The sequence below is a fragment of the Ascaphus truei genome, chromosome 1 (genome assembly GCF_040206685.1).
Source record: "Ascaphus truei isolate aAscTru1 chromosome 1, aAscTru1.hap1, whole genome shotgun sequence".
NCBI classification, from domain to species: Eukaryota; Metazoa; Chordata; class Amphibia; order Anura; family Ascaphidae; genus Ascaphus; species Ascaphus truei.
In genome coordinates, this window is record NC_134483.1 from 9,729,414 (window position 1) to 9,754,145 (window position 24,732).

The following is a 24,732-nucleotide window of genomic DNA, read 5'->3' on the forward strand; positions in this document are numbered from 1 at the left end:
CCGCCCGCTGCCATGCCGATGGAAAGGAGGAGGGAGGCCGGCGCCGCTCCTAACAGCCTGGGAATAGGGTGGTTTGAGCGCGCCGGCGAAGGGTGGGGAAGGGGGGAGCTTGAGCGCGCCGCCGGGTTGTGGGGAAGGGGGGAGCTTGAGCGCGCCGCCGGGGGGTGAGGGTGTATCTGCTCAGAAGACTCAGACTGAGCCCCCTGGGTCCGCAGCTCCGTCGGGGGTGGGGGGAGTCAGGAGAGAGGGGGCAGGACACAGACAGAGAGACATACGGTACACACAGAGAGATACACATACACTGACAGACACACACACACTGACAGACACGCACACACTGACATACACACATTGACTGACACATACACACATTGACTGACACATACACACAATGACACACACACACTTACTCTGACACACACACACACACTGACTGACACACACACACACACACTTACTCTGATGCACGCACACACTTTGACACATGCGCACACACTCTGACGCACGCGCACACACTGATGCACGCGCACACTCTGACACACTGACACACGCACGCACGCCCCAGTGATGTACTGCTGCGGCCGAGTTTATTCGAGCATTTGCCCGTTCTCGGCCGCAGCAGTAACCTGGCGTACGCCGGAGGGTGCCGGGCGCGCGCCGAAGCAGCGGAGAAGCGCCCTCCGATCGGGGCGCTCTCCCTCCCGCTGCCGGGTCCGCCGGGTCCCCCGGAACCCCCTGCCGCCGTCCCCCACATCGCGGGACACCAGGGCTCCCTCAGGGAGCCCTGGACGCGCGTGCAGGGGGCGCTGGCACCCGATGACGCGTGACCGCGCATCGGTGACGCGCGGCACGCCGAGGGAGTGGGGCTAGCAAGCCGGGGCATCCCCCGGCTTGCGGAACTAGCCCTGCTCGGATTAAGTGTGTCGGTAGTGTACCGAACAACGCCCCTGAATGATGTGCCTATTCCTTCCCCCCCACTCTAAGCTCCCCCACCCGCTCAACATTCATGATGCTGGTACTGCTGCCAATAAACACATACACACACACACTGACACATGCACACTTTGACGCACGCATACTTTGACGCACGCGCACGCACACTGACTGTCACACATACACACGCACACTGACTGACACACATACGCACGCACACTGACTGACACACATACACTCACTGACCGACACAGAGAGACATTCACACAACACAGAGAGAGAGAGACATACACTGACACACACACACACAATGACTGACACAAATACACACACTGACCGGTACAGATACATACACTGACCGGCACAGATACATACACTGACTGACACACACACAAACAAACACATACATACTCACTGACTGACACACTGACACATGTGTGCCGAGCATGCGCGTTATAAGTCAATTTCTGTGACAAAAGTCAAAGAAGTTTCACTTACTATGCGCGTGCACAGCACACACAGCTTTTTTCGCCCAAGTGTGCGGAATTTACCCTTCGTTCGGTCAAAGAAACGTGTGCAAATTTTTAAGTTGGCAGTTCTCCCAGTAAAAGTCAAACGCAATTCCACGGCCTGAAATGTGTTTTTTTTTTGTTTGTTTGTTTTTTTGTGGGAGAGAAAGCCCTATTTCAGGACCTGGATGTTTGTTTTTTAACTATAGATCAACTGGTAAAATTTTGATAGAGGTTACAAAAGTTTGAACCCATTTTCCTAGAAAGTAGAAATGTTCCGGCAACATTTTCAGAGCTTTTTGGTCAAAAAAGTTTCAGGGAGCTATAGATTTTTTGGGGAAAAGTATGAGCAAAACCGCGGCGAAGCGAATCCCGGCAAGTTCGCGCGTCTCTGTCATTTACCCATCGAGTTCCAGATAAATGCAGTGCATAGCAATATTAATATTATTTGTCATAATAACTCTGTGCCCAGGACATACTTGAATATGAGCGGTAACTCTCAAAGTAAAACATTTTATAAAGAAATAAATAATATATCTACAATGTGCACAGCATTGCAGGAAGCCTGTGAAGCCCGAAGGATTAGGGAATGCACCTCTGACACCCAAGCGGTTAACAAATGCAGCAAAGGGGTTAATACAATGAATGTAAACTTTATATAGGATAGGACATTGCTGCTCCAGGCTGAGGCAGTGTGAGTGAGCAAGGTGTGCAGGGAGGACAGAGAGAGGCACAAGGCACAGCCAAGACTCCACTAGTGGGCAGATAGCCAAGACATGCTGCTGAGAGGAAGCGCTGCTCCCTCTGCCTCTATAAATGCAGGAGGGGAAAGAAGGAAGCATTGAGGGACAGCTGAACTAACACTGGCAGGAACCTTTCCCCTGCTGTGAACCAGCAGCAGCCCGCGGCTTCCACATCAGTGCAGAGCAGAGCCCCACACCAGTGTCTCCATTTGTCCAGCAAAAAGTCATAATGAGCATCTGGACCCTGCTTCCTCCTGCCTTGGCCATGCTGCTGTGTAACATGGTGTACATGCAAGGTATGTTCTGGGCTGTCACCGGTGCAGGGAGCTGGGGGTTATGTTCTTATTACTGAAAATGTATGCACAATATTACAATACTGCTTCTGTCACAAATAGTAGTTTATACAGTAGATTGATGTTATTACATAGTCACATTGTAGATTGATGTTATTACATAGTCACATTGTAGATTGATGTTATTACATAGTCACATTGTAGATTGATGCTATTACATACAGTAGTTACATTGTAGATTGATGTTATTACATAGTTACATTGTAGATTGATGCTATTACATACAGTAGTTACATTGTAGATTGATGTTATTACAAAGTTACATTGTAGATTGATGTTATTACATAGTTACATTGTAGATTGATGTTATTACAAAGTTACATTGTAGATTGATGTTATTACATAGTCACATTGTAGATTGATGCTATTACATACAGTAGTTACATTGTAGATTGATGTTATTACATAGTTACATTGTAGATTGATGCTATTACATACAGTAGTTACATTGTAGATTGATGTTATTACAAAGTTACATTGTAGATTGATGTTATTACATAGTTACATTGTAGATTGATGTTATTACAAAGTTACATTGTAGATTGATGTTATTACAAAGTTACATTGTAGATTGATGTTATTACATAGTTACATTGTAGATTGATGTTATTACAAAGTTACATTGTAGATTGATGTTATTACATAGTTACATTGTAGATTGATGTTATTACTGTACATAGTCACATTGTAGATTGATGTTATTACAAAGTCACATTGTAGATTGATGTTATTACATAGTTACATTGTAGATATTGTAGATTGATGTTATTACATAGTTACATTGTAGATTGATGTTATTACAAAGTCACATTGTAGATTGATGTTATTACATAGTTACATTGTAGATTGATGTTATTACAAAGTTACATTGTAGATTGATGTTATTACATAGTCACATTGTAGATTGATGCTATTACATACAGTAGTTACATTGTAGATTGATGTTATTACATAGTTACATTGTAGATTGATGCTATTACATACAGTAGTTACATTGTAGATTGATGTTATTACAAAGTTACATTGTAGATTGATGTTATTACATAGTTACATTGTAGATTGATGTTATTACAAAGTTACATTGTAGATTGATGTTATTACAAAGTTACATTGTAGATTGATGTTATTACATAGTTACATTGTAGATTGATGTTATTACAAAGTTACATTGTAGATTGATGTTATTACATAGTTACATTGTAGATTGATGTTATTACTGTACATAGTCACATTGTAGATTGATGTTATTACAAAGTCACATTGTAGATTGATGTTATTACATAGTTACATTGTAGATATTGTAGATTGATGTTATTACATAGTTACATTGTAGATTGATGTTATTACAAAGTCACATTGTAGATTGATGTTATTAATAGTTACATTGTAGATATTGTAGATTGATGTTATTACATAGTTACATTGTAGATTGATGTTATTACATAGTTACATTGTAGATTGATGTTATTACATAGTTATATTGTAGATTGATGTTATTACATAGTTACATTGTAGATTGATGTTATTACATAGTTATATTGTAGATTGATGTTATTACATAGTTACATTGTAGATTGATGTTATTACATAGTTATATTGTAGATTGATGTTATTACATAGTTATATTGTAGATTGATGTTATTACATAGTTACATTTTAGATTGATGTTATTACATAGTTACATTGTAGATTGATGTTATTACATAGTTATATTGTAGATTGATGTTATTACAAAGTTACATTGTAGATTGATGTTATTACATAGTTACATTGTAGATTGATGTTATTACATAGTTACATTGTAGATTGATGTTATTACATAGTCACATTGTAGATTGATGTTATTACAAAGTTACATTGTAGATTGATGTTATTACATAGTTACATTGTAGATTGATGTTATTACATAGTTACATTGTAGATTGATGTTATTACATAGTTACATTGTAGGTGGATGAGGTTGAAAAAACACACATGTCCAAGTTCAACCTACCTATGCTATCCTGTTTGTTCTGCTTGTTATTCTCTGTCAGCGCCATTTATACTGCGCTGTGGAACATGGTGGGGCAATAATAACGCAACATCTTTTTCACCATTTCTGGGCCAGAGGGGCCTGCGATCCACTAGCCTAATAACACAGAGACATAGAATGTGACGGCGGATAAGAATAACATTTTCTGACCATTTTCCCACCTGCTGTAAAACCTCAGACCCTATATGATCCTTGGGGCTTTCTTTCATACTTAGGTTTTAGCCTTATGTCTATCCCAAGCATGTTTGAATTCCCTTACAGTATTAGCCCCTACCTTCTCTGCTGGGCGGCTGTTCCATGAATCCACCAACATTTCTGTGATTGTTGCAGTCCCTTATGGACCTGAAGGGGTTAACCCCTTTGCTGTATGAAAAGTCAGCAAGGCACTGCTTTTAGGCAGCAAAAGGGTTAACATCGCAGAACTATTGCTGTAAAAGGGCATACTGTAACGCCGGGTGGTAACCCCCAAATATTTACTCAGGGGTGACCTAAATTTTGCAGTCAGGAGAATTTTTATACCCAATTATATCACAAGCACGTATTATTATATATCACAGGCACATACATATCATTATATGTCACATGCAATGCTATTATTATATGTCACATGCAATGCTATTATTATATGTCACATGTAATGATATTATTATATGTCACATGCAATGATATTATTATATATCCCTTGCAATGATTGAAAACGATTCACTATAATTGGGTATAAAAATCTGGCTGCAAAATTTAGGTCCTAACTAAGGCAAACATTTTGTAGGTTAATACATCAAATTTCCTCCAGCAAATGCTTTGCACCCGAGTTATCAGAGATAAGGATCCCAGGACAGATTTATACTTTCATTCCCATGGTTTTGCTGCTGGCAGATTTGAATTCATCAATACAGACTGTACCTTTAAAAAGAGACATATTGAAAAACGCGTCTCAGCATCATCTTATCAAAGTACTGTCCGCCTTCTTTGCCTGGTGCTTTGGGTAAGTGGTTATAGGAAGAGACGCCCGGCGCGCACGTTTATAACGAGATATGGGAAACTCTGCCGCCCGGTGCTTCCCTGGTTTTTCCTCTGTATGTGCTCACAATTCTGTCCCCGTACTAACAGTCTATATTAAATATAAGAATGTGTCTACGTGTCCCATGCATTCACATTACGTCAGATGCAGGCAAACAGAAATGGGAGCTGCGCATTTCCACGCACTTTTCAATAACGCAACATATTTGCCGTACATCAAAAAGACGGGACCGTATGTATCAAAGTAAATGTCCCATTGTGAGTGACAGGATGTTTTTCTTTCATACCAGAAGTGAAGCGGTTTTGGCAAGTGAATGGATCCTGGATGTGGATTATCGCAGAGCCATCTCAAGGCATGTGCTAGCTGGCTGTAGCAATCAGATAAGAAGCAGGGCACATTTATTGGGCCAAGTAACGATGTGACGTTTGGTCAGACACAGCTGCCTTTCTCAAGTTTGGCTGGCACACTAACACCCCACCAGTGTCTCTGCTCTACTAACACCCCAAAGTCCCCAGGTGTCCCCTTATTCCAAATCAAATCTCCAGGCGTCCTCCGTTTTCTTCTGTGGGTTCCACCATCTTGTGGTTGGCATCTGACGTCATCACAGACCTCCTGCGTCCTGGTTGGCTTGTGACATCATCGCGTTGTTCCTCCGTCGTCAATGTTAATTGGTCATCTAAAGATCCAATGAAAACAATCTGTTCTGGGCAGCATGACATAATCAGGGGTGTGTGGCTATCCTTCCAGCCAATCGTGAGCAGTTCTAGCAGTGTAAGAATCCTCAAGCAGCTCAATCTTATAAGATATGCAGCCTTTCTTCTCCACGTCATAGGAATCCGCAGCAACCTCTCTTAGGCTTCGCTTATAGTGACGGTGACACGACGGCGACGGTGACATCAGGCTGCGGTTGCTCGAAAAATCTAATTGAGATGACTTCCAGTGATCGCGACCAAGCCGTCGCTCCACTGTGCCGTCGCATCGCGCTTACTATAAGCACACGCGGCGGTGGCAATGCATTTGTTTTGACGCAATGTTGCGTCGCCGGCACTATAAGCGCAGCCTTAGGTCAGAATGGGGAGAGACAGATGTAAATTAGGAGTTTGGGCAGTTTGAGCATAACTTTAAAACCATGCCCGTCACTGATAGTGAGTAGAAAAGTGAAGAATATGTTAAAAAAAAAAATTTTGTGCAATAAAAACTTGAAAACAAGGTTTTCTGCCATTTCTTTATGCTTTAACTTTTGCATAACACTAGGTATCTTCTTCTGATATATATTATTTAATTTCGACATTCATTTGTTAACCCCAGATTGGTACGAACCTTAATTTTGAGATCCCAGCAGCAACATCAGCAATGAACCAGTGACTCATCTGCTTGTAAGGAAGGAATTCAGTCACATATAATCATTTAAGCCGTGTGGATGTACCGTATCTAATGTGTACATCCAAAAAGCTTCTCTTTGTAATAATGAGGTGTCTATCAATTCCTACAGTCACTCTCTGGATGCGTTCTATCCCCATTACACTTAGTGATGCCACAGTATGTGTGCAGTCAATGCAATGTTTAATCAAGACTGTTTCTTCAGCCTTATGGTTCATTTTACTGTGGTGCTCAATGAATCTAGTTTTTAACATGTGACTTGTTTTACCTATGTTGCACAAGCCGCATGGGCACTTGATCATATAAACAACATTAACCATGGTACAGGTAATTCTGCTGTGGATCTTGTATAGTTTACCAGTCCTGGGGTGAGAAAATTCAGACTAATACATATTGAACAATTAAAACATTTGAAACAGCCTTTTCTCGGTACACTGAGAAAGTGGGTAGGAGTGTAATACTCTTTTCGGTCCAAAATCTTTCAAATAATTACCCCGTTCATAAGCGAACTTCAGCAGAGTTTGGCATGTCTGACCCAATCTGTCTGAACCAATCTGGTTCATCTGATTGCAAAACCTTGCAATGCTTACTGATAGTTTGTTTAATGAACCTGCTGGTTGTTGTGTATTTACAGTAGTCGCAATTGTCATCCTCTCATTGTCCTCAGCCTGGGAATGGGTAGCCGGAGCTTTCGTGAGTGCTCACTCAACCACTGATGGCGGATGCCCTCATGCCACAAAACGAGTCTTAATATCTGTGATGGTCTGAGACAACTGTAATGGTCCGTCGACTATTCGTGTTGTGCGTACCTTCTGTGAAAATGGTAGCATCTCTTTCAATGCCTCCGGATGGAAACTCGTGGCATGCAAAGTGGCATTTCTATCAGTGGGTTTCCGATATAGATCAGTATGCAATTCATTATCTGTGTATGTGAGGAGGACATCTAAAAAAGAAATCTGTGTCTCGCTCCAGTTTTTGGTGAAGCACACCGGAGTGGGGAGCTAATCTAAGTAATTAAAAAATTCAATACGTTCCTCTTATGTTCCCTACCAGATAAAGAACACATCGTCTATATACCGACAGTAATACAGCATTTTATTGTAATATACGGTGGGAAAGATACTCTTCACAATTCGACATATATAAATTGGCATAGGATAGCACTACATTACTTCTCATATCTGTTCCCGTTACTTGTATGTAGTATGTTGTCTCAAATCTAAAATATTTTTTCTGAAGAATGAAATGGAAGAGTAACATTATATAGTCCACAGGGGATATACTGTGTGTAATGTCTCCAATTTCTTTTTCCTACCTCCAGTCCGTCAGTATGGGGAATAATCTTATTATATATTTGTGAAAGCACTGTATGCCTGTCTGCATCTCCTGTGTCCCTAGGGGAAAACTCATTGGTCCCTTGGGCCGCCCGCCCCCGCACACCTCTCATTGGCCTGAGGCGGAGTGACGACACACACACACACACGCGGAGTGACGACACGACGACACACACACACACACTGCGCGGCGCTCATCGGGACCCGCGCGCACCTCCTCCTCTCCCCGGGTCTCCCGGTTTCCCGCGCTTTTTCCTCCCCTTCCCCCCCCCCCCGGCGCCACTTCAGTCAGCGGGGGAGCGGAGCGAGCGCCCGGGACACAGCGGGGGACTCTCACTCCCACCCCCCCACCCACACACAGAGCACTGAGCGTCTCTCCCCTCACCTGGCTCACCCCCCCCACCCACACACAGAGCACTGAGCGGCTCTCCCCCCACCCGGCTCACCCCCCCACCCACAAACACAGAGCACTGAGCGGCTCTCCCCTCACCCGGCGCTCCCCGTCCCAGAGCCCTCTCCTCCGGCTGTCTCCGCCTCTCCTCCGGCTGTCTCCACCTCTCCCCACGAGAGGCACAGCACCTCCTCACCGGAATGTCTCAGCCTCTCCGCAGAGGAGCCGGAGGTGGAGGAGGAGGGCGGCCGGTACCCGGAGGAAGAGGAGCGTGGCCGTGTGCAAGGTGAGTAAATGCAGGGGAATGGGTTATTTAACACGTCCCTGACTCACCCTGCCCTTTGCCCCCCATGCCCTTTGCCCCCCCTGCCCTTTGCCCCCCCTGCCCTCCTGCCCTTTGCCCCCCTGTCCTTTGCCTCCCCTGCCCTCCCTCTCCCTGCCCTTTTCCACCCCTGCCCTTTGCCCCCCCTCGCCCTTCCACACCCCTGCCCCCCGCCCCTCCTCCCCTCACCCTACCACTCCATGCCCCCTGCCCTTCCACGCCCGGGCAACGACGGGTATATCAGCTAGTAGTATATAAACTTGTAACATCCATATTGACTAAGCGGAACTTTTTCTCTTTTAATGGTACCGTCCTAACTTTATCAAGGAAGTCAAACGTGTCCCTTACATAAGATCTGCTGTTGGTCACCAGAGGTTGTAAAATCATATCGACATATATCGCATGGGGTTGGTTAATAGAATTTGTAGCCGAAATTATTGGCCCCTCTGGGGGATTGTGTAGACTCTTATGTACCTTAGGTAGCATGTAGAAAACTGGACGTCTAGGATTCTTCATGGTCAAGAAGTCAAATTGTTTCTCACTAATCCACATGTTACCGAATCCCAGTTGTAAAATGCTATTTACCTCTTGTTATTACTGTAGAGTCGGGTCACGGTCCAATTTAATGTAGCATCTAATGTCAGAAAGCTGTCTCATTGCCTCCGTCTGATAATTGGTGTAATTCTGTAAAAGCAATGCTCTCCCTTTGTCCGCTTTTTTGAGTATAATCTCATGATTGTCCGTCAACGTTTTTAGGGATTTCTTTTCCTCTAATGTGAGGTTATATATTGTGCTGTAGCCCACGACCTCTGACCTTTCCTACCTCAAAACCCAAAATGTTATTTTAAATTCACATTTCTATCCAAACGCAGCAAATATTACTTAATTATATATATTTATATTAATTGTTCTTTATTGGCGTGATTACAACAGTATATTGTTTTTCATTTTATATGGTCTTTCTTTTGTATAGAAAACATGTATTGAAAGATAATGTTTGTACAATATTTCATGGAATAGGGGTTTAATTGATTTGTCAGAAATGGATGAAAAAAATAGCGCACGACAAAAAACTATCACAGCACGACAAAGTGTTACCTACATTTCCTAACACGGAAATTGCGATACGAATGTTTCTGTCAATCGTGGCCACAGACTGCAAAGGCGAAAGATCTTTTTTACAGTTGAAACGTTTTCAGAACTAGCACCGCAGTCTCTGCTTCAACCGAGATTGAACGCTCTTTCCTGGCTGGCAGTCAAATCAGATATACTTCATAGAATAAAGGTGGATAATGTTATTTGTGACGTAGAAAATAAAACAAACAGAAAGAGACACGTGTAGATACAATGTTTGTATTTGTAGCAATATGTTCGGAATTTAAATAAAAGTTGTGAATTTTCTTGACAAAAACATACTGTATTTGTATTTAAATGCCACCTTTGTGGGTGGGATCCCCAATTTACACTTAGCCTAGGGCCCCAAAAAATTCTTAAGGCGGCCCTGGATTTATGTATCAAATCTGTGTCTGTAACTGTGCACAATATTTATCAAAGAAAAATATCCCTTAGGCCGAGTCCATGCTGCCTGCTGGCTCGCTGAGGTGCGCTGAGGTGCGCTGAGGCGCAGGGAAAGCGGGTGCTTTCCCTGGCCTTGCGGTTGCTTACTGCACGCGCCGTCAGCGGGCCTTCAGGGGGCAGGCAGTGGGCGGGCCGGGGGCGGGCGCGTCACTGGCCGGGGGCGGGCCAGTGACGTCACGGAGATGGTTCACCCTCATTGGGCGAACCGCTCACGTGACCGGCCTGTCTCGCCGGCAAGCGGGGGAATTTTAAATTCCCCTAAGACCTGCGCTTCCGCAAGCGCAGGTGAGCCCCTATTAAAGCCGCTCTAATTGCGGCTGTAGGGGCTCAGTGCTGAATGGGAGCGCGCCTCAGCGCGCTTCCGCCAGCAAGCACTTAACATGGCCGAAGCCTTAGGATACAATGTTGCAGCCAGGAGACTGACGTATAACCTCTGATGGAGCCTGACGTATAACCTCTGATGGAGCCCGTGTTCTAACAGGAACTTTAAATAAAACTATTCCTTCAGGATTGTAGTGCCAAAAAATTAGTTCAAACCTGAATAAAATGCGTGTGGTATGTACAGAGATCCCGGTGTGACTTCTTACATACAGCATGACACGCAGATTTGTTGATTGATTGGCGTTTGTCGCATTGCACCGGGTCACAGACCCGATTGACAGAATTTCAATTAAACCAGAATTGTGTTAAAAAAAAATATTTTTAACTAGTATTAGCAAATATCAGTTATTAGTATAATATATAAATACCCGGGGTAAAAGAGGCTTGTGCACACACCTCCATATGACATCTTTCCCTGGGAATATAAAACATTCCCAGGATTCCTTTAAAGGGGTATATTGCAAGCTAAGCATTACCAGGAACATTTAGTAGGATATATTGCTTGCTACAAACATTATCATGATTATGATCTTAAAAGATCCACTTCACCCCATAATCACCAACTTTCTATATACTCTATGTAGCCCCAAAACTGGACTATAAGACTTTATTGATGTTATTGATGTTTGACACTATATATACAATATACCTGGCATTTATCTTTGAATGTGGCTGTTCTTCTTTTTTGTTTTCAAAGTGGTTGTTTTTTTAAAAATAAATCTGCTATTGTATCATTGTCTGCAGGGATTTTTACCTCTAGTAGGTTTTTTCTTAATCTAGTTGATACATTTGGGACATTTGTTAAGAGAACAGTGATACTTATCCTTTATCTAGGCATTCTCTTTAAAGATACCCCTTCAGGTCATTTTCTCTTATTGTATTATTTTCCACTCTTCTTACACTGTAATCCACGCACCTATGCGCCTTTAAGAATCCTTATCTGTACAGAATTTCAATGAAACCAGAATTGTGTTCATTTAATTTTTTAACTAGTTTTAGTAAATATCAGTTATTAGTTTAATATATTTTACAATACCCAAACTATGCCAATAATACATTTATATAATGAGACATTCATGTTGCGCCAACAAATAAAATAGTTACATACTGTAGCAACTTTATTCTGCTCTAACAATATAAAAAAACTGTTTAGGATTCATGCCAGGTCCAACTTGTTGTGCAAGTGAGGAAAACTACAGCGTTCCCCCAAAGTGCTGGTTAATGCAAGCAGAGACACAGACAATAAAAGGGACATAGGAGATCAAATACTAGCCCTTAAATGTGTCTACCAGATTGCAGCTCAACCTTGAAAGAAGGATCCTTCCTTGATCCTCAATAGTTGGTGATCAGAAAGGGGTGGTGAGCGCGTGGGACAGAGGATAATAAAAACAGGATAGGTTTTGTATGCTTACTTTTATGCTTAAATAAATTACTCCTTTTTCATATACACTTTTGTGGTTGTCACCCCCTGCTTGGAACCGCACGACAAGGATTCCCCCGTGAAAAACCAGTTGCTGATCTTTGATGTGACAGGGATTGTTTTGGGAGGCACGAGCAGAGAGAAACTATGATAGGAGTTGCTCACACATGCCCGTGTGAGTTGAACTACTATTTGTTGCATTTGCACCCTGACATTTCCCTGTGTGCATGCTAAACATCTGTGGTCACCCACTTATCCTGTTTTTATTATTCTCGGTCCCATGCGCTCAGCACCCCTTTCTGATCACCAGGTCCAACTTGGTGCTTGACTCGTTTTCAGCTATTTTTTGGTGCACATATTCAAAACTGGGGCAAACCAGGTTTATCCCAGAAAAGGAATCTCATTGGAAGCTATTGAAGATTTCCCTTTAATAAATCTAGCGCAATTTGTTTCCTTTAGTAAATAACTCTCTATATATACAGTAAGGGCAAAAGTTAAGCAATTTTAAGGACAACAAACTGCTCAAGATATAGCAAGAAAAACACTCATATTTACATCGGGACATCTTCCTCGGATACTGTACTTCTGGTGTACTTATTTTCCCCAGAATTGGTTCACTTTTGCCTTAACCCTTTGAGGGCCGGAGGGGTCACGGAACTTGAGTGTCACAGCCCCTCTGGCACAGTGCGCTAATGTGACCCCTTTTCAATAGCGGTCACGTGATCTCGGTGGCAATTATCCAGGAAACAGAAGAGGCGTCATCTGCCTCAGCTGTTTCCTCACAGGGCAGATAGCGTCTTGTGCTCCAGAGGAACGCAGGATGCGCGCAAAACTAGGAAAAACAACCCTCGCTGAGCATGGCGTACTGTAGTCACTACGTCATATGGCTTTTGGAGTGTCACGACCCCACGGCCTAGTGACTACATATTGAGGCATTCAAAGGGTTAATACATTGCCCCCCACCCCCCTTAGATTGTGAACAGATATCCAGAACCATGGTGGTATTGAATGATGCACTGAAAGCAGATACAAATAACAGCAAGAGGTGCAAAGATAATAAGAAGAACGTACTAGGATTAGATTTGTTACAATGTTGTGCGTTAAAATGTCAGTGTTATAAAGTAACACAAACCTTCACCCATTGTGCACCGTCTGTATGAAGACTCTTTGCATTATCCATAGCTGGTTGTGTGGCATCGAGTCATGTTGAATGCCGGATTGATGCAGTTTCAATTAGAACAAGATGTGGACTTTTTTCAATGTATAACTATTATTAGTTAATATCCATTATTAGTGTAATATAATTTATAATGTGAAAATAATGCATTTTGGTAAACTGAACAATGAAAGATTTGTGCCGCATCAAATGGATTTTTGGGTTGATATACAGCGACCTGACAGTGTGCTGATGTTACTGCAGTTTTAGGTGAATGTGGCGGTTTTAGAGGAATTTCCCAACCGAATCTAGAAATTTTAGAGAAATTTGCAAATTAGCTTGTTAAACGCAATTATAATGCACACTGACTTAACGGTCAGCCAAAAACTTCCAAGCGCTGACTCTGGGGGTGTGACCGTGCCAGTCGGATCACTATCTCCCAGAAACTCTTATTGAAGTCAATGGAAGCTCAATGAGCGTTTCCGTGCGATAATGCCCCAATCGCACTATCGCAGTTCAATGAATAACCCCCTCTAACTATTTTCGCAACTAGGGGTGCCAGGTGGCTTCTCCAAAAATATAGGACACAATGGTGAAATGTGTGACGCGCTCGAGACACACACCTCTCACCTCTCTCTGCTCCATGCTGTTTCCTCCTTTCCTTGGCCCGACTCCCAGGCTCCTGACACCTCCTCCTGATTGGCTGCATCACCCTGCAGCCAGCCAATCAGGATGGAGAAAGCTGCCCAGCCCCCTAGCAAGAGCCGTGTTCTCACCCTGCTCGAAGAAATCCCATGCCCCCCCAAGCCTGTCAGGTCACTATGTCCAGTGAGGTAATACCAGTATACACATACATGTCCAGAGAGGTAATACCGGTATACACATACACGTCCAGTGAGGTAATACCAGTATACAGATACATGTCCAGAGAGGTAATACTGGTATTCACATACACGCCCATTGAGGTAATACCAGTATACACATACATGTCCAGAAAGGTAATACCGGTATACACATACACGCCCTGAGAGGTAATACCGGTATACACATACACGCCCAGAGAGGTAATACCGGTATACACATACACGCCCAGAGAGGTAATACCGGTATACACATGCACGCCCAGAGAGGTAATACCAGTATACACATACATGTCCAGAGAGGTAATACTGGTATTCACATACATGTCCAGAGAGGTAATACTGGTATACACATACACGCCCAGTGAGGTAATACCAGTATACACATACATGTCCAGAAAGGTAATACCGGTATACACATACACACCCAGTGAGGTAATACCAGTATACACATACATGTCCAGAGAGGTAATACCAGTATACACATACATGTCCAGAAAGGTAATACCGGTATACACATACACACCCAGTGAGGTAATACCAGTATACACATACATGTCCAGAGAGGTAATACTGGTATACACATACATGTCCAGTATTACCACTCATTTTTTTTAGTGGACAGAGTGTCCAAATACAGGACAGTCCGGTTCAATACTTGACACCTGGCACCCCTACCCATAACTCTCTCTCCAAGTTTAGGCAACACCTCATTTGCATATGTTTGGCATCTCATTATCACTAATGCCCATAAAAAGTAACGCTCCTTATATGACTTCAACTGGGAGAGCATTATTCCATTTATGTGCATGATGGTAATTTAGATGAGATTCCCATTAATACAGTTATTAACCCACGCTGCGACACTCTCGGCTAGCCTGCGCTTTTAAAAAACATTGACTGATTAATGTCACTTTTCTCTCATTGCTGACTTTAGGATTCCTTTGATTTGATGGGAGACTTTTGTAAATAAATCCTTACTGCGTGTATCATAGTCTTCCGTCTGCAAGAAAACCGCACCAAATTTATCAAAGAATAACCATAACGCCTAGGAAACCATGATATTCTTTGCTTTGATTAATCCGGTGCAGTTAATTTGGTTAAAATCTTGCTCCCATTTTGCTGCCGGGAGACTTTCTGCACTGTAATGAATAACCCCCTTTCATTCAAAGCCCTGGTTCTTATCTACCGCCAAATTGTTGGTTTCTGTGTAAAGCTTTGACGGTGAGAAACATAAGACCAGGATTTTCTGAGCCAGTTAGTAGTAATCTGAACTAGATGCTCGCCTTAAAGCACGGTTAGCCAACTCCAGTCCACAAGAGATACCAACAGGACAGGTTTTCAGGCTATCCCTGCTTCAGCACAGGTGGTTTAATCAGTGGCTCAGTCAAAGTCTTCAGCACAGGTGGCTCAATCAGTGGCCCAGACTTTGACTGAGCCACTGATTGAGCCACCTGTGCTGAAGCAGGGATATCCTGAAACATGACCTGTTGGTCGGCCCTTGAGGACTGGAGTTGGCTGCCCCTTGCCTAAATTCACAGTAGATTTATTTACAAGAAGAGTTTGGACCATCAGGACCAGCTTTGTGTTCCAGTGCACAGTTCAGTATATCAAATAAGGCCCAAATAAAACAAAACGGGGGGGGGGGGGGTGATGTGTAAAGGCAAAGAAAGGCTTGTTTCTGTGCTTTTTCTGCCTTTTTGGGAGTCCGATGTAAGAGTGTTTCCTGCATTTGAGGGGCCTCTCAGAGACATGTGAATGCGCTCACACATGCATGTGAAGCGACATGTTACCCGGAGACGTTTATGCCACTTCAGATATTTTTGACCCACATAACATTTTTTTGTCAAAGTGTCGCAGAGAGATGTAGAATTTGATCCCATTGTGCCATGTAACTCCTTCCTACCTCCTCCTGCTGCTGCTGGGAGCTGAAACGGCGCCACGCTGACGCACTGACACGCGAGATGAAAATGAGACCATTTGCATACATCTTGCTTCGCTTGGACACATCACCCCAGAAATGAATACCGATTTAAACCTAAATCTAAATTGGGGGTTACCAATTCCTTCCTTTAACAGTAAACAGATGACTGGGACCATTTTTGCTAAGCAGTGCTTTTCCACAAGACACGTTCCAGCCCCGGGACATGCCATGCGGCTCGTTCACTTCAATGTGCAGTCTGGTGTCTTCTGACACCCGGAAAGTGTCTTTTTGAAAAGCACCACTTAGTAAACATGGGCCCATATCTTTATTGCTGGCTTTTTTCGGGAAGGAGCTGAGGTCCCTTCCATGAAACGCCTGTAGTTATTTATAAAGAAGCCCGAGTAATTAGCAACGTTTCCGTAATTAATGGGACGCTGTGGGCAGCGGAGAGACCAACACGTATTTCTTGATGTTTTGCAGGTACGGGTAACAGGGCGATGGATTGCTGCCTGCAAACCAGCGATATCCGCATCCCGTACGGCGCTGTACTGCGATATGAGATTCAGGATCGGGTGGAAGGATGTCAAATACCAGCTGTGGTGTAAGTGCCAAGTATCCACATAGGACTTTGTGTATTGCAGATAGGATCAACCCCCAAGCAATATGCTGTCAACCCTTTGTCCTGGCCAGGCCAGCCTTAAATCCCATATGGTGTAAGGAGAAGAAGGAGCACCGTGACATGACATCGGGACAGTGATAGAGAAAAGTGGCAGTCAGGGTTAGAAGGATCAGAGATGATAAGCATAGGTGACAATGACAGTGGAAAGGTGGTATCATGGGCCTCTAGTCATAACCCAAAGGGACCAGCCATGCGGCTGGACTAAAATCAATGCTGATGCCCCTTAACATTCTCCCCCCCAAAAAAACCTTAATGGTACCAACTCTGCGCCTGGACCATACTCCATCCTGATGTATAGTCCATCCCACAATGAGCAGCCACTTTACCTTCTGTTTCAACATTTCCCCTTATTCCCTGTAGATGTCAAGCTCTCAGGAGCAGGGCCCTCATTACCTCCTGTATCTGTTTGTGGTTATTTGGTATTTCATTCTGTGTATGTAATTTATGTATTTCTGTTTTGCCATTGTACCACTCTGTTGAATATGTTGGCGCTTTTATTGAAAAACAATAAAAATAGTCATCATAATTACACCCATTCAATGGGCCAGCTGGGTCCTCTGGTGCTGGAAGTCTCTTACGGCCGAGGACCTCCTAGTGAATATAGTCCCATATCCTCAAGGTGTTTCTGGAATAAAACTTGCTTTCTGGCAGCTTCTCAGAAAAACATATTTCCAACAGAAAATAACCAGCGCAAACCTCTCCCCTCCCCCCCTCCCTAAAGTAAGTATCCGTGTAGGAATAAGTAGGTAAGGTAGCACAGGAATAAAATACTCAAGCCTCACCCAACCTTAGATCTTATCCCAGAGATCCCCACATTCACGTGAGATGGGCGAAAGTAACACAATCTTGGCCCGGACTTTTAGCACACAAACATTCACAAATCCATTAATATTTAACACATGCCTATATATATCTCCCAAAAAAGACCTATATACAACATGTGGAGAAACACCAGTGCACAAAAAAAACACCAGAGATACCTGATAAATATGCTAATTTGGTTGTGCAAAGTATATGTCAATGACTTTAATGAGCATATATCCCAGACAGGTGTCCCTCCACATTGTGTCTGCGGGGGGTCGGGTGGGAAAGATGTAGCACTTGGGTCCCCAGTAAGATCCCCCTATTCCGCCACAAACTTTATATAAAGTTTGTTGGATAGATCTTTCATGGTGGATGGTTACTTTGCATGCCCATGCTTTAGCTTTAAACTAAAATTAGGCGGAGCAAACTTTTTGGGGACAAATTTGTGAGAATCCGACATTGCGCAAAAACAATGTTCACTGTGGATTCCAATTTTGGCGAGATGTTTGCCGGTCTCTAGTAAGGGGGATCCAACAGACGTGAAATACTCTTGCGACTGCAATGAGTTACATAATGAGCCTGCTCACACATTTGAAGTGCTTTCGTTTTGGTGATAATTATGTAGACACCCATCTTGTTTTGGTCCAGGTTTTTTACAAAGACATCCATGAGGCTGTGTGCCTCCCCCGGCTTGGACTGGGTCAAAAAACTGATGAGAAAACTGAATCAGAAGAAAATAAAGGATCCAAAAATTATCCCCGACAAGAAAGTGGATAAGAGCAAGAAGGAGAAGAAAGGCAGGAAACAGAAGAACGGGCAGAAGAAAACTCCCCAGCCCCAAAATAACTGAACAAAGCAAAGGTAAAAGAGTGCAACAAGTAACTACTGTTTATTTTATTTATTTGTTATTTATAAAGCATTTTACCAGGAAGTATTCCATTGAGAGTTACTTCTCGTTTTCATGTATGTCCTGGGCACAGAGTTACAGTAAGATGACAAATAATACATGGTTACAAATACAGTTACATAACTGAACAGGGTTATACTTTATATACAACACATTGCGTGCACAGTTAGAGATAATATACAGTTAGGTCTGGAAATAATTGGACACTGACACAATTTTCATAATTTTGGCTCTGTACGCCATCACAATGGATTTGAAATGAAACAACCGAGATGCAATAGAAGTGCAGACTTTCAGCTTTAATTCAAGGGGTTGAACAAAAATATTGTATGAAACGTTTAGGAATTGCAACCATTTTCATGCACAGCCTCCTTATTTCAGGGGCTCAAATGTAATTGGAAAAATTAACACAATCATAAATAAAATGTTCATTTTTAATACTTTGTCGAGAATCCTTTGCAGGCAATGACTGCTTGAAAAAACAAGAAATGCAACAATGTGCAAGTGGTCGGCGTAGTGATATAAACAAATATTAGTGCCTTTTAAATGTGTATATATCTAAATATAACAATTAAATCAAGTGCATAATTGAATAGTGAATAAAGAAGTGACAATATTAAATAAGGATTGCAGCTCTAAACCCTTCAAATGGATGGTCTGTCGGATACACTTCAAACGTTGATTTCTCAGAGTACATGGGAGCGCAGGTTCAATATGAAATAGAAGAAGAATATAACATAGTGCAAATAGAGTATAAAATAGTGAGGTGTGTTCAACACTAGGTCAATTGGAGACTCTCGTGTTGTCAATCAAATACAGGCGTTTCAGAGATCAGTGGCAGTAGGCTTGACTCTGGTATGTGATGTGAAAACCTCAATCGAGTATGATGATATAGGATGTCACTCATGGAATTTCACCAGTCAGGGTATAGAAGAAAAAAGCATCCATAGCATAATCCAATAAAAGATAAATTTATAGAAACAATAAAATGAACACTTACACTATGTCATAAGATTACAGACACATAAAATTCTGATGCCATCAGATTAGGTTACTCCCCGCTTCCTCCGTCACCGGCCTCTCTGTCCCAGCTCCACACTGTTCGAATCACTCCTGACGAAGCTACACGCCCAGTGAAACGCGTAGAGTCACCCACGTGACGTCATCAGAGGACTCCAGAGATCTCCAGACCGCTCCCCCTTAGCATTTTGCCGGGCTGTTTCGTGAACATGATAGCTGGCTCCAAAGACCCTCCCACCATCAGGACACTGACCTGCAGCCCCACAGACGATTGATTCGGACAGTGTGGAGCTGAGACAGAGAGGTCGGTGACGGAGGAAGCGGGGAGTAACCTAATCTGATGACATCAGCATTTTATGTGTCTGTAATCTTATGACACAGTGTAAGTGTTCATTTTATTGTTTCTATAAATTTATCTTTTATTGGATTACGCTATGGATGCTTTTTTCTTCTATACCCTGACTGGTGAAATTCCATGAATGACATCATGTATCATCATACTCGATTGAGGTTTTCACATCACATACCAGAGTCAAGCCTACTGCCACTGATCTCTGAAACGCCTGTATTTGATTGACACCACGTGAGTCTCCAATTGACCAAGTGTTGAACACACCTCACTATTTTATACTCTATTTGCACTATGTTATATTCTTCTTCTATTTCATATTGAACCTGCGCTCCCCTGTACTCTGAGAAATGACTGCTTGAAGTCTGGAATGCATGGGTTTCCTTCTTTGTGATGCTTTGCCAGGCCTTTACTGCAGCTGTCTTCAGTTGTTGTTTGTTCGTGGGTCTTTCTGCCGTAAGTTTTGTCTTCAGCAAGTGAAATGCATGCTAGATCGGGTTGAGATAAGGTGATTGACACGGCCATTGCAGAATATTCCACTTCTTTGCCTTAAAAAACTCCTGGGTTGCTTTCGCAGTATGTTTTGGGTCATTGTCCATCTGTAAAGTGAAGCACTGTCCAATCAACTTCGCTGAATTTGGCTGAATCTGAACAGACAATATTCCCTATACACTTCAGAATTCACCCGGCTGCTTCTGTCTTCTGTCACATCATCAATAAACACTAGTGACCCAGTGCCATTGGAAGCCATGCATGCCCATGCCATCACACTGCCTCCACCGTGTTTTACAGGTGATTTTGGTATGCTTCGGATCATGAGCCGTTCCAAGCCTTCTCCATACTTTTTTCTTCCCATCATTCTGGTAGAGGTTGATCTTAGTTTCATCTGTACAAAGAATGCTGTTCCAGAACTGGGCTGGCTTTTTTAGATATTGTTTGGCAAAGTCTAATCTGGCCTTTTTATTCTTGAGGCTTATGAATGGTTTGCACCTTGTTGTGAACCCTCTGTATTTGCTCTCGTGAAGTCTTCTCTTTATGGTAAACTTGGATAATGATATGCCTACCTCCTGGAGAGTGTTCTTCACTTGGCTGAATGTTGTGAAGGGGTTTTTCTTTACCATGGAAAGGATCCTACGATCATCCACCACTGTTGTCTTCCATGGACGTCCAGGCCTTTTTGTGTTGCAGAGCTCACCAGTGCGTTCTTTTTTTCTCAGAATGTACCAAACTGTTGATTTGGCCACTCCTCATGTTCCTGTTATCTCTCTGATGGATTTTTTTTTTTTTTTGCCGTCTAAGCCGCATGTTGTGGGTTCACAGCAACAGCTTCCAAATGCGAATGCCACACCTGGAATCAAGTCCAGACCTTTTACCTGCTTAATTGATAATGAAATAACGAAGGAATAGCCCACACCTGTCCATGAAACAGCTTTTGAGTCAATTGTCCAATTACTTTTGGTCTCTTGAAAAAGAGGGGGCTACATATTAAAGAGATGTAATTCCTAAACTCTTCCTCCAATGTGGATGTGAATACCCTCAAATTAAAGCTGATAGACTGCACTTTAAGCCCACATTCATTATTTAACTGTAACTTTAATTTATTTTGGTACACAGCCGAAATAACAAAACTTGTATCAGTGTCCAATTATTTCCGGACCTAACTGTATATTTTAGGCTGTAACACAGGGACAGAAGCAACACATAGCAGAGTATTTGGGAAGTGTATCCAACATACAATATGCAATAATGTTTAGCCGCCGGATTGTAAGAATGAGACAGAAGGAACCCGAGTCTATGTTTTTAATACTTCTTCTGCTAAAGGGCTCTATGACACATTTTAGCCTCCCTATTTTTGGGGAATTTTTCTTTTTTTGGTAACTGAACCATGTGTCTCCTAGTGCTGATCTGTGCTCTCCTGGCCTCGGGCGGTCCCCCTGTTACCATAGATATTTGTAGTTTTTTTGTACCGGGTTCTGAAAAATAACATACAATGTACAGTATCTAGTGGCATCAGGGTCACCAATAGAAAGCCTCTACATTATCTCCCATTGTCTCCAGGTGGCGTTGCAGATTTCTATTGGCTGATGGAGCAATTTAGCTTAAAAGCATCCTCTATGTTTTCTGCTAACGGCTCAGTACTGTACATTCAATGTGGCTAAAAGAAAGCTGACTCTGAGCCGTCTTGTGTTGCTTGTGGATGTCTGCTCACGATCCAACTTCTTCTTCCAAGCAGGTCCAGAAGAGCGCAGCTGAGCGGGCATCTTCAATGCCACTGATTATTCAATCTGTTGGAGAAGTCCATCTCTGAAGCTTTCTGCCTGCATCTTCCTGGACAATGGAAACCACTCAAGCTTATTTCATGTACCTAAGCGGGCGTTTCTGCCTTTTGTTTAACCGAATCGAAGAGAAAGGTTTTACATCCACTCCCTTTCTAAAGGGTCCTGCAACTTGTTGATTCCTTCCAATTTATTCTCATTCTTTGGTTTCCCAAGGAACTCCTTTACTGCTGGATACATGAGTTATACTCCATGTGTCTACCAATGAGCAGATTCAGATAAAAGGCTCATACGGGTGGATTAGCAAAATATATTGACTGCAAAACTGGTGCAAAGAACAGCAGCAGATTTACCAAAGAGACGCCCATTCTTTTGAGTGGCTTATTTGTTGCGTCTGATACATATTGTGCTGTGTTTGTACCAGGTTTGATACACATATCCACAGATTCCTATTGTTATATATTAAACATATTTGCAATATATACTGTAGGAGACACAATCAATTAATTAATATTGCTTCATTTTAGCACCTGTGCCTTACCTTGTCTTATGGCAATAAGATTAAGAGGGCAGTCTAAAAGGAATTACCATCTTTTATTGGGAATATCTATTACAGTATTTGTTACTGGGGTAACATTTCTATCTCAGTTGACCAACAAAATTTCTTTAGAGACTAATGGGATTCAGAGCTCAGGGTCAAAGGTTTTATTCATACTGTACTCTCTTACTCTCCTCAACATCAGCAGAAGGGAGGACGAGTGGCCCTGTGCTTACAGTAATACAATGTTGCCCATCTCTCATTATAATGTGATGTGTTGTGTTATCTGTGGGATCGTGCTCCATCTGTGGGTCCAACTGTGCATCTTCTGCTCTGCGATTACAGCCTCTAACAGGACGCTGGATCCCTGTGATACAGAGCAGAGTGTGTATTCCCTGGGGAAATGTGAAATGATCTGAAATGAGATTGGGCATTGTTTTTTCAAACCTATTTATTCTCCTCCTACCTGTCACCCTGTGTGGGGGCATTCTGCCTTTTACAGGTGTAGCAAAGGTTGTGTTGCCCGCTGGTGAGTTATGGGGCGATATTCTCTTATTACTGCCATTGAATCATATGGAAAATCTTCCTTGCAACAAAATATTCTCCATTATAAGCGGGTGGAATAACCTCTGCTACATCTGTACATTAAATAGACTTTAATAGCAGCAGTACTGGGTATCCTGGAGGGATTTCCGACACGTGCTCTTTACAATCTGTTCACAGCCACTTTGTGAGTGTCCTGTTTAGTGAGTGCCCTGTTTAGTGAGTGTCCTGTTTAGTGAGTGTCCTGTTTATTTCTGTCCATGTCTTAAATTGGAAATCTTTCTGTGTTTTATCATCCCCATGAAATGTCCTATTTTACAGTATGTATACTGCTTCATACTGTATGAGATAAACATGTTATATTGTATGTAACTCTAGTGAAATAGTATGTTTAAACCACTGTATTGATGGCATTAAAACTGTAGTATGTGAATGGGATTAATCTGAAGATATTAATATTTCGCCTATATATGGTGTCTGTCTGACCAAAATATTATTTATCTGGGTCCTTGTACTTATGGATTAAAATTTGGGAGGCTTTATATATATATATATATATATATATATATATATATATATATATATATATATATATATGGAATAAAAGAACAAAAAAGAAACAGGCGCACACCTAGTGCATTACCACAATAAAAATGTATTGGATGAACATAAAATCTAACAAATGGCCACTCACAAGGATACAGCAAATAAAAGCGTGTATGAGATAGGCTCTCATGTGCCTTGCAGCTCAATCACCAGCGTCCGTCCGCATCAATGGCGTCGTCACGTGGATCACCTTCGTGAACCGGAACCGGAAGAGGGGTCTTTCACCTTCAGTGCTCCATCACATTGGTCCCTCCGGGAAACAGGCACCTCAGATGTATAAATGTATAAGGTAGCAGGCCGGGAGAGCAGCACACGGGAGCCAAAAGTTCTCAGTCAATCTGCATCAGTGTTTGTGGGCAAATGGCGGCCGGACTCTAGCCACGCCATACGCGTTTCGTCATCAAATGACGACTTCTTCAGGGGATACCCTTCAAGCATATGTCCTTAGTATTTATAGGGAGGTGAACAGCAAGTAGCCAATAAAGGATTAATGATTTAAAGCAATCAATTGAATCAGTTACACATATATATATGTACAATTAAAACAAGTATAAGCAAATTCTAAACAAGTATAAGCAAATTCTAAATATTCTGAGTACCCCATCGATGTCCAAGGAGTGATATGCAAACTATAAATTGAAACAGCATAACTAATGTTATAAATGTTATAAAT

General features: G+C 42.4%; 1 protein-coding gene across 2 annotated transcripts; it reads left to right on the forward strand.

Annotated features, from left to right (window-relative positions):
* Positions 1-2,215: 2,215 nt before the first annotated feature.
* On the forward strand, positions 2,216-24,003 carry LOC142475849 (C-C motif chemokine 19-like). Of its 2 annotated transcripts, none has more exons than XM_075581624.1 (4): positions 2,216-2,481; positions 16,818-16,938; positions 18,469-18,681; positions 22,327-24,003. In XM_075581624.1, exons 1-3 carry the CDS (start codon positions 2,415-2,417, stop codon positions 18,668-18,670), a joined length of 390 nt encoding a protein of 129 aa, XP_075437739.1. In that variant the 5' UTR covers positions 2,216-2,414; the 3' UTR covers positions 18,671-18,681; positions 22,327-24,003. The 2 variants fall into 2 exon arrangements, with proteins under 2 accessions (XP_075437739.1, XP_075437690.1); XM_075581575.1 differs by having other exon boundaries at positions 2,220-2,481; positions 22,330-24,003.
* Positions 24,004-24,732: the final 729 nt, after the last annotated feature.